The 10,434-nt window shown below is 31.6% G+C and overlaps 1 protein-coding gene across 2 annotated transcripts in view; it reads right to left on the bottom strand.

Moving 5' to 3' along the window:
• Nucleotides 1-1,733: 1,733 nt before the first annotated feature.
• The window catches only part of LOC106684328 (gustatory and odorant receptor 24), a 17,425-nt gene continuing 8,724 nt past the window's right edge, over nucleotides 1,734-10,434 (bottom strand). Inside the window, exons 2-8 of one of the 2 annotated variants that reach the window (XM_067050847.1) lie at nucleotides 8,912-9,020; nucleotides 7,331-7,584; nucleotides 6,924-7,175; nucleotides 4,122-4,394; nucleotides 2,411-2,482; nucleotides 2,183-2,272; nucleotides 1,734-1,941 (exon numbers count right to left, since the gene is read on the bottom strand). In XM_067050847.1, coding sequence (XP_066906948.1) covers nucleotides 1,819-1,941; nucleotides 2,183-2,272; nucleotides 2,411-2,482; nucleotides 4,122-4,394; nucleotides 6,924-7,175; nucleotides 7,331-7,584; nucleotides 8,912-9,020 — 1,173 coding nt within the window. In that variant the 3' untranslated portion in view covers nucleotides 1,734-1,818. The remainder of the gene's footprint in view (nucleotides 1,942-2,182; nucleotides 2,273-2,410; nucleotides 2,483-4,121; nucleotides 4,395-6,923; nucleotides 7,176-7,330; nucleotides 7,585-8,911; nucleotides 9,021-10,434) is intronic. The other variant, XM_067050848.1, reaches the window with a different exon arrangement.

Here is a 10,434-nt window from a genome sequence, read left to right as displayed (position 1 = left end):
TATATATATATATATTAATGTTGTGTCACTATCAAAGCTAAGCAACAATATGTTATTGTTGTTAAACGCGTGCTGGGAACCGGTAAACGATTTTAAAACAGATTCGTTTTATGGTTCTGACCACCTTCCGAATAAGTTTTCAAAACGCCTGGCGATGTGTAGCCGACTCTTATTCCATTGTAAAGGACAGACCTAACTCACTAATGAGTGGTTCATCAAATATTTGTTAATTTTTTTCGATTTTGTTTCCTCACTAAGAAAAGTAAAGATGTTTTGTATTCATGCAACAAATATAATGTATTTACATCCTCAGAATCGCAAATTTCCGCTCAGATTATATGTTTTAGACATATGGAACAATTTTTTGTTCTGTTTCTATCTGCTACCAAATTTATGTTCGGACAGAATTCTAAAGAAATTTTGAGGGATTGTGGTACTTAATTGCGTCCATGTCGATTTTATCAGATTCTCTTACGCATGCGTAAATATATTTTCCTCGGAACAAATTTCGAAAACGGCTCGTCCGATTTGGTCCAAATTTGTTGGAAAGTTGGTAGTTGGTGTAAAATAGGAATATTTTTAATTTCATAAGACTCCGTCCGCTCATTTATGCATACGAAAACGCCTTTCTGGATACAGCTATAATTCAACAACGCCTTTTTCCTTAAAAATTATTAACCTAAAAAATAAAAACAATGAGGAAGTTATAATGACCTATGTACTTGGCAGGCGTTTTGCGCCATAACTACCAAAGGTAAAAGTGCTTTTTATTCATGCAAGAATTTTAAAAACGATTATATCCTCAGAATCAAAACTTTTTGCCAGAGTTTTAGTTTTAATCTTTCTGTATCCAAATTTTTATTCGTGCATAATCGATTTAAACCGTTAATCCGATTTTATGACATTTTCCGGAATTTTGCGGATCAGTACCTACTTGCACTAATTTTTCTAGGTATATCTAAATTAAGAAAGTTCAATTTGGCTCAAATTTGGAGGAAAGTTGGGAATTAGTATAAATGGTTTTAGTATCACTTTTATTGGATCTATTTATCAGATCTATCCATTATTTTCTCTTAGTACACTAATATTTCGAAAACGGCATGTTTGATTTTGCTCAAATTTGGAGGAAAGTTGGCAATTAGTGTTGACATTAGCTTCCATTGTAGACGATAATGTCAACAATAGCGAATATAGTGTAGATATGGTATGGTATAAATTTGACAAAATTTCATCTATTACTTTAGCTTAACAATGTGAAAAATCGAGCTCCTACATACACCTATTTCAACGATGCTTCGTACCGTAGATTTTATTTTTAAACAAGAAGTAATTTACCTTAAAATATAGGTTGATAATTAACGTACGGATATGCAGAAAGAGAAAATTTCCATAAAAAGTAACTTTCAAAAAAGAAAATTAGGCGATAAAAAACGAAATAAAAATGTAGAAGATAGAAATAGTCAGAAAACTCTACTAAACCATGCGCTTTTTTTTTATTATTACTATACAAAAATCATTTCATTTCCAATATCGATTGCGGCTCATAACCATTTGAATTAGTATTGAATAAATTTTGTAAATTAATTTCAGTTGATATATTCATAGTAAGAAAATATTTCAAACATTATGTCGGCTATTCTGCAAATCTTCGGCAACAAAATGTATCATTGGTTGTAATAATTGAAGAAATAGGACAAAATATATTAAAATAATTTTGAATTTACACATGAATATTTATTTACAACCTTAAGAACAATTGAAGAAACCTTTTATTTACAATCTTGTTATAATTTGAAAGATGGAAATACATCTAACTTATTATGTGTTTTCAAAATCTGTTGAATTTCCATAACTATCCGGAAAAGGACCGTTCTTCGAGTGTTTCGGTTGCGTTTTCATTTGTACAAGAACAATTAGGTAAGTCGCAGTATGGGACACAAACTGTCAACATAAAGAAGACCATTATAATTAAATTAACAATACGTGTAATTAATTAAATGGTAATGAAATTAATAATAACGTATTAAATTAATGAGAAAATATATGAAAAAATCATATAATTATTATTATGCCTTGTGAATTAAAATACCACAACATATCTTTATTCATTTATGATATTATCGAATATTACATAAACAATTTAACTCGCACATAAAGATGGATTATTAATATTGAAACTTACTTGCAAAAAAGTATTTCGTGTAATCTTCATAAAACCTAGGTATTCTATGACTGGAGAGTTCGCCGAAAGACTGTTGAACATAAGATCGACCTGAAAAGAAAAAAGTATTAAGGATTACAGTCCAAGATTACTTTTGCAAGAAATTACTAACAAACGGTTTTTTGTTATGAAAATATTACTTCAAGCAATGAGGGTAAGATTTTTTAAAAATAATATTATAACACTAACCTCGCTCAAACAGCTTCGCGATAATGTGGATAAGTCTATTTGAAGAAGATTTTTCGTAAACTTATGTCCTACCTAAAAATAAATATATAATTATAATAAGTCTTGCATTGTAATATAATACAATTTAAACAAGAATTTTAATAATCCTAAAATTTAAGGCAGTAAATCACACAAGAAATAGAAAAATGACAGAAGCAATACTTATCGCAAAAACATTAGTAACGCTATTAATTTTAAGACAGATACCAAAACTTCATGTACACATTACACACATATAGTTAATCATTTAGTAATTTATTGTAGTACAGTAGTATTGGTTATTGGAATAAATTTAATACATAAGTATGATGATGTAATATAGTTTAAAAAATTTGTTAATAGATAATTTGTGGAACAGAGGTTGGAGATAATTAACTTAGTATGTAATCTATTTGTTATCAATGGTAAAGATAACCTGGTTTCAAAAAGGTATATTAGGGTTTATATCTCCTTATTTATAATCATGTTTAGAATTTTTTTTATATAATTGACAATGATATGTTTATTGTTAATAATTTAAGGCTAATAAGGGGAACGAAAAATGTGATATTAACAGATATATTTAATCAGATAATTGTTATTAAATTTAAAAAAATTTTTGATATATTTATTAACTGTTTTATAAGTTTGTGGACACTTGATGATGGGGTGACAGCTCCGAAACGTCGATATTAGGGTTTTCTCTTTAGGAAGTCTGGTAAGTTGATTCAATAAAAAATTTTTGAGGTTAAAAAACGTCCAATTAGAATGTAATTTATTTTAAATTAACATATTGTAGCACAACATTTCGGTTCCATACACAGTGCCACACAACAACACAGTTCCATATTCGTGTACTTAAAAACCTACAAACAACAATAATCCACCATAATAACAATCTTTATCTATATGTATTATATTCACCTCATAATCAGTCAAAAATTTGAATTTCATAAAAGAAATCATGTAATATCTACATTGCTTTACACTGTTATGTTCTCTAACATTACTTATTGGTGCATTCTTCTCCTCCCTTTAGCACAACCATTGCTCTATATTTCTTGCTACCTCTTTGGACCTTATCTCATGTCCGGTGTGCTGTTTGGTTACCTCCCTATTTATATGTCCAGATTTGTATTTTTAATTAAAATTAGTGATTTTTTTCTAAACCCATTTATTTCTTCTGATTTTTATGTTTATATTTTGAGTCTATTTATAATGTCGGCGTAGTATTTATTTAAGTGTTTAGTGTAAGTCTTGTAGTTTACTGTGTTTTGTATATTTTTGTTATATGTATGGCTTCCAGAAATCTTCTGTTTTTTGTGTATTGTGCTATATCTATTATTTTAGGGTTTTCAAAGTTGAATTCACGATTCAATTGTATGCTGTGGTAGGCCAGAGCTGTGCAATTTATATTTTTTACTTCGATATTAGATGTAATTAAATAAAATATAAAAATATTTATATAAGGAAGAGAACTTTTTATTCACTATATCTAACTACTTAAATGAAACTCATCCAGTAGAACATATAACTTTAAGTTAAGTATAATAATCAAGTTGGCATAAAGTATCTCTTTAATCATTGATCTTTAAGAAATGAAAATTATTTAGTGAAGTAAACATAAATGATGGATGTGATCCAACTACAAATATATATTATTTGTTCTAATAACATTTATAAAGTTACTTACGCATTCTGTGGCCTTGTAAGCAGCGTCGGTCACCAAGAAGATCGTCATGGCGCATGCGACAGCTGGTAAAAGGAGACCCATAACGGAAACATCTGATGAGCCGGGACTGGCGAGGTTGATTAAGATGCCGTAAGTCGACAGAATGAACCCCACGAAGTTGGTTATTGAATAGGACAGACCTGAGGCTCCGATCGCGTTTCCGATTTCTGTCACCAAGTTGGATATCTGCTGCCAAATTCTCCTCCTGTACCCCATTCCACGCCTGTCTTTCACCTAAGAATAACTTTTGTTTAGTTAAAATACCTTTGAAGCCATTTATCCAGCTATAAATAAAAAAAATGTAAAAATGAATGAAATAGAAGATATAACTTAAAAAACTGTTCATTATAATCCCACTTGAGCACTACCCTCTGAGGACGGGGAGGGGGGGAGGTAAAAATAAACACTCATTACCTGAATTATATAATACTACTAACGTTTCGGCTTGACTAGCACTGACTCGTAATCTTAAATCATGTTAATATTGTGGGAAAATATAATTAAAAAAAAAAAACAACTATTAAGGTATTTTATATTTTGGGTTCAGCATCTACAAAGGCGTTGTATTTGTAATTTGTTTACTGGTTGGTGGGATATATAAGATTTGTTATTTATGAAATCTCCAGATATTAACGTAACTCTTTTTTTATTTATTTATAAACATTAATTGCAAATAAACACTGTTCAGTCCAAAGGCCTATAGTTTTAGGTTGTGTGTGGTTATAAGATGGGAGAAACCTTTAGATGAAAGTACCAAAGGGTGCTATCACTGATACCAGAAACTCCTAGAGTTGGCGCTACCTAGGAAGAAGAGGGAGCAACCAAACCTGATGGTGTTTATCCCTTATAGTTTGAACCTGCAGACTTTGCAGGCAGCTCTGGATTCTCTCAGTTACTAGCTCTAGACAAGGAACGATAACAGGCTAGAAGCAGCTCCCGGTGTATCACGGGAAGCACATACCATAGAGGCCAGCACCTCCATCAACAGTAGAACACCACTTATCAGGTGACCCATACTCTATGGGACCCAGAATATCAGCACATGTAAAAGAAAAGTCATGCATTTCATCTCCTACTTTCATCGTAACACCATACAAACTGGTGACCCATTTCTCATTATCATTAACCCGTCTCTCAGCAGCAATAGATATCATTTCCTAAGCATCTAAATTTAATTTAACAAACAATTGTATAAATTATTTTATTTTATTAGTACTATTATTTATTTATTTTTTAAAAACTTATTTATCCATTCAAGTGTAACCGGCCTTTTAATTATATTTTCCTTTGAATCTATGTGTTAGTCTTGTTCTCGTAGAATGTATTCATTTGTTTGTTTTTTTGGTAAACTGATCTACTGCTGTGACTATTATTAATGGTCTGATCTCACATTGCCGTATAATAGTGAATTTGTTTAGCGGGTCACTGCAAAGGATCTAGAAGGGTGAATTTGTTGATCGGGTGAATTAAAAAATGTGAAATAGTAAAATTGAAGGAACAGAAAAGGGAAAGAAAAAAAGGAATGAATTGAAATATTTGTATTTGGCGTATAAACTGAAATTGATTGTAAAAGGAAACTGTAGGGAAAAAAACTGTTTTTTTTTTCTATTTTATTATACCATGTAATTATATGTAATTTATATATGTCCGATTACGGATTGATTAGTATGTTGTGTATGTAGCAACCTGATGTATTTGGGCAGCATGGATGAATAAAGTATTTCTCTCTCTCTTTTGGCTCACCCCCTCCCACCAGGTTATTATATTTCTTTCAATATATTACTTTAATTACAATCTCTCTTTTATATGTAACTAAACCCCTTCTGAAAGGGTGTATACAAAATCTGATCCAAGTATGACTCCCCCTTAAAAAAGGAATCAGGAATGCTTGATAAAAACAAACATATTCAGTGGAATTAACTTTCTTGGACAGATCCTTGAAATGGTTGATAATTTTAATTAGCTGTGAACTATCATAAGTAGGAATGGGGGGATAGACCAGGAGATGATGAAAATATTCAGAAACGTAAGACAGAAAATATTCCATAGAATATGTTGATATGACATTGGGAACACTTTAATCTCTATCCACAATCAACATCAACATTTTATGCAAGAAGAGATAGGTAGGTACTCCTTCTGCAATGACCTGTGCCATCTCCTAAGAACCTAATAAGTAATCTCAGGTAACATAAGCATACCCGCTGGATTGTTGTAAGCCAACTCTTCTACTGTTTTGGAAAAATCCGACTCGGAAGTACACTCTCTGGTGAATCCTTTCAGTCCTTTTTTAGGAAGATGGTCTAAGTCTTAATACCACCAACATCTTTTTCTTGCATTAACTTCCACTCAGTTAGTCACTCCGCTATGCTTCTTTTTTCGATTTGACTCTCCTGTTTCAGAGCACTATAGCAGCTGCTTTCCACAGTGGCCATGGCCGAAAACCGCTTTTCTTAAGCCACTGAAACCCGTCATCAGTTTTCAAAGGGCGGGGCGAAAAACTTGTGGGTTGCCTCTCTTCACAATATTTTGATCACTATGAAGAAGTTGATGTGTTGATTTGCTAATATACACAGCAGGTTGATTAATTTAATGGTGTCAATAGTAAAGACAAAATACTGCAAATTAATCAAGTTTAGTTCAATTTACATAAGTTTTGTCTAAAGCAAAGGAAACTTTTCAACATATCCAGTATCAAATGCTATGTGTGTTATGTTTGTAAGAATTTCTGACATAATACGCTGCAAAAAAATACATATTTACCTTTAACATACTAGTCAAAAGCTTCTCTGAGTACTGAGTAAGATCGTGTAGTGTCAACCACCAATATACCTGCATCAATAACAGGGCTATTACGATGGGTATATGTGGCAGAAAAATCAAAATCGATATCTTTGGAAGAGTAAGTGTTTCATATGTAACAAATAATGCAACCAGTGGCATTATCGATATAGAAAAAAACCTAGTAAATCTGTGTCGGTTGACTGAATACAAAGTTCCTAGTCTCCAGAAGTCCTGTAATGTGTGAAACAAAGTCATTTTAGTTCCATCAACGCATTTAAACTATATCCACTTAAAAAAAAAATCAATTTTCTACTTTTAAAAATTAAGAAATAATAATAAGTAAATAGACCAGTGGATATTGTAAGACTATGTCTACATTTACATACCTCGAAATCTTTCCATTTTTGAAAATAGCTCACCAACCCCGGAGCGTCCATCCAAAACGTGATAGGCCCAGTGAAACTCTGAAGCGCGAACAGAAGAAGGAGAAACCAAAATAGAGTTTCGTCGTAACTTCGTGATGGATAGATTTTGTCGTTGATCATAATCTGCATACTTCGGATAGTCATCAGAACAAACACCAGGTTGAAGACAAGGCTATAAAGAACCGGCCAAGAAATGAAGGAGAATGGGGCAAAACCTGAAATTAATAATGATATAAACTAAATATATGCATATATGTGTACCTGTCTGTTTGTTCGTACATGTTTGTTTAAGAACAGACAAATTTTTAATGCACATTGGTTGGTTCTCACAATTTTGTAAATTATTCTCAATAACGTTGTAAGGGGATAGTTGAACGTATGAAGTATATTGTTGGAAGACAGTCCGGGTGGTGGTCAATAAAAGTAAAAAATAGAAGAAAAGTATTTCATGTTAAAAAACGTTTTGCCCCACTTTGGAGGACTTACGTCTGCAGTGAAAGAGAAAATAATTATCTGCGACCATAGGCATAGGCATATATATATATATATAGTCAGTCCATTCACTTTTCATCTCTGATGATTTTTTGGTAGCCACCATATTTCCCCGCCATTACCTTCCTAATTATAGCAGGCTTCCAAAAAGAAACCTTTTGCGAACTCAAAATAGTGGATATAATGTAATAGTAGGTTTCAGTCTTTGACAAGAAACTTTTCCTCCAAATAAACTCGACAATATCCGATTTCCGCTTATAGATATGGTACACTTGACCTTACATTTGGCTATCAATGCATAGAATCTATAGATGAAGAGCTAAAGAAATACTTAATATTCAGATTATTATAATCACTTCTTGCACGACTGCCGGAATTGAAATTAAAACTAAGTTGATTGAAATTGTCACTTGGGTCTATTTGAATCTATGCTCCACTGATATATGCGACAGCCCACGTACGTAAAGTAAAAAATTTTAATTAAAAAAAAAATTATTTTATGGAAAATCACTATAAAGTTCGATGGTACGTTAGCGACATAACTTCAGATGCCAAAAAACAGTAACAAAAATGATTTCAGGACAAATCTCATGGATATACTTGCTGTTACAACCCAAGTTCTACAACCCCAATGACCGATTATACCCGTAGACACCTGAAAAGGAGCTGAAACAGTAAACTGTAAAAAAAAAAAAAAAAGAGTACAAGTCTAAAGGGAACATTAAACTTAATACTAAGATTATTAAACTCACTTCAGTTTAATCCTTACACTTGGCACTTAAGTCCATTTAGAACCATGCTCCACAGGCCAAAACGCAAAGTTTAAAATTTAAAAATAAAAAATAAAATTTTACAAATAATTAAAATTATTTTAAACAAAACAGTCAGATGAATCTTTTTGTGATGATTGCTAATGAAGCTAAGCAAGATTCTAAAGCTCCGAGTTCTTAAGGCTCGATATAAAACATCCAATTATGCAAAAAACGTTAGCCTACATAAATCTATTAAAACATATTGATAAATGGTAAAATAAGTCAATAATTGTATTACCTGTTTTTGTGAAGGAGTATGGAAACCGCCCAACCATTCTCAGCATGATAAATATTGGTTTCATCTCATTAAAGTAAATATTATCTTTAGCCATTAGCTGAGGCTGAATCTACGAAACAAGTTTAATGTAATGAAGTTATATTCAATTCCAGTTAAATAAATCCCGTAATAATTATTTTTTAATTATAAGTAAAGATGTATTGTAGTAAAATAAGTACTTAATGTAATATATATAAAATTTTTTAGTGATCACCGTGTAATATTTTATTTTACATTCACGTCCAATTCGAGCAACGAGTAGTACTATTAACAATTGTATAATTTTAAAATAGTTTAGACCACTCGGCAATAGTGAAAAGGAGTCCTATATCACTTTTTTTTAAAATAATTTATTCATTGTTATTTATAACTGTATACATATATATACATCAAGTAAATTTTCTGTAAGTGATATAGTGACATGATAAAAGAGATGATACATGAGAATCTACCCATCGATAGAACTCCAAATATCATTTTTAAAACATTTATCAAAATAGGGAAGAGACATAATGAGATAGAAAAATCGAGTAATATTTAAAAAGTAGATAAAATAGAAAAAAACGGCGCGAGTATATTGGTAGATGAACGACATGTCACAATCTCATAACAAGAGATCAAAACACAAAAAAATATTTGAAGGCAATCCTTCCCAGCTGACCTGCCCCACTAAAACCGCTTTTTATCTACGGTCCTATATCAATTTTGAAACATTTAATTAAAACGGTAAGAGGAGGCTCAAAATAGGTAAATCGGGTAATATTTAAAAGTGACAGAAACTGGAAAACGGCATGAAAAAAAGTAAACATACTAATGCCGTTTTTTTTTTTGTTTTTTTTTTTAATTTTATCTACTTCTTCTCTTCTCGTTTCAAGTAAATTTTTCAAAAGCCATAAATAAAAAATTTCAGATAGCTGGTCCAATTCGTTTTACATACATATGGGCGTTCAGATTGAAAAATATTATTTTCCTAACCTTCTAATTCTAACGTTAATCAATACAAATAAAAACCTTTTTGTAATGATTTGAAAGCTTTCCTAAGAGATTCTTAAGATCACAGCACCTAAAAGTTCCTTACTTCAGCAAAGAACTTGAATCATACACAGTCAGTGCCTGCCATTGGAAGAGTGAGGTTGTTCCTGCTAGTCTACTGTCTTACTTCTGACGTCACCAACGGTTTTTCTGAAAACTGCTGAGTCATTTGAGTCATTGCCACGTGGGTCTTTTTAGCTTCCCCTCACTATGTGAGGGCGCGTGAGTAAACAGCTTCTTTAAAGTTTTTAAATCTATCATTTTTTAACCTTTAAATAGCATATATTAAGTTTATTATTATTTTTTTTTTTTAGCCTAAGTTTTTATTTTAAGTTTTAATTTAACATGACGAATCCAACTGAAATGGTTGTCGATCACGTACCTGAACAAACAAAACAGACACCTCCCACACCCCATAGGGAATGTAAGAGACGTCGCATCACGACCCCTCC

Source organism: Halyomorpha halys, unplaced genomic scaffold (assembly GCF_000696795.3).
Source record: "Halyomorpha halys isolate HHAL.00 unplaced genomic scaffold, Hhal_1.1 Scaffold571.1, whole genome shotgun sequence".
Classification (NCBI taxonomy): domain Eukaryota; kingdom Metazoa; phylum Arthropoda; class Insecta; order Hemiptera; family Pentatomidae; genus Halyomorpha; species Halyomorpha halys.
The sequence above is the reverse complement of the archived record's forward strand: the minus strand, read 5'-3'. Positions and strand labels throughout refer to the sequence as shown.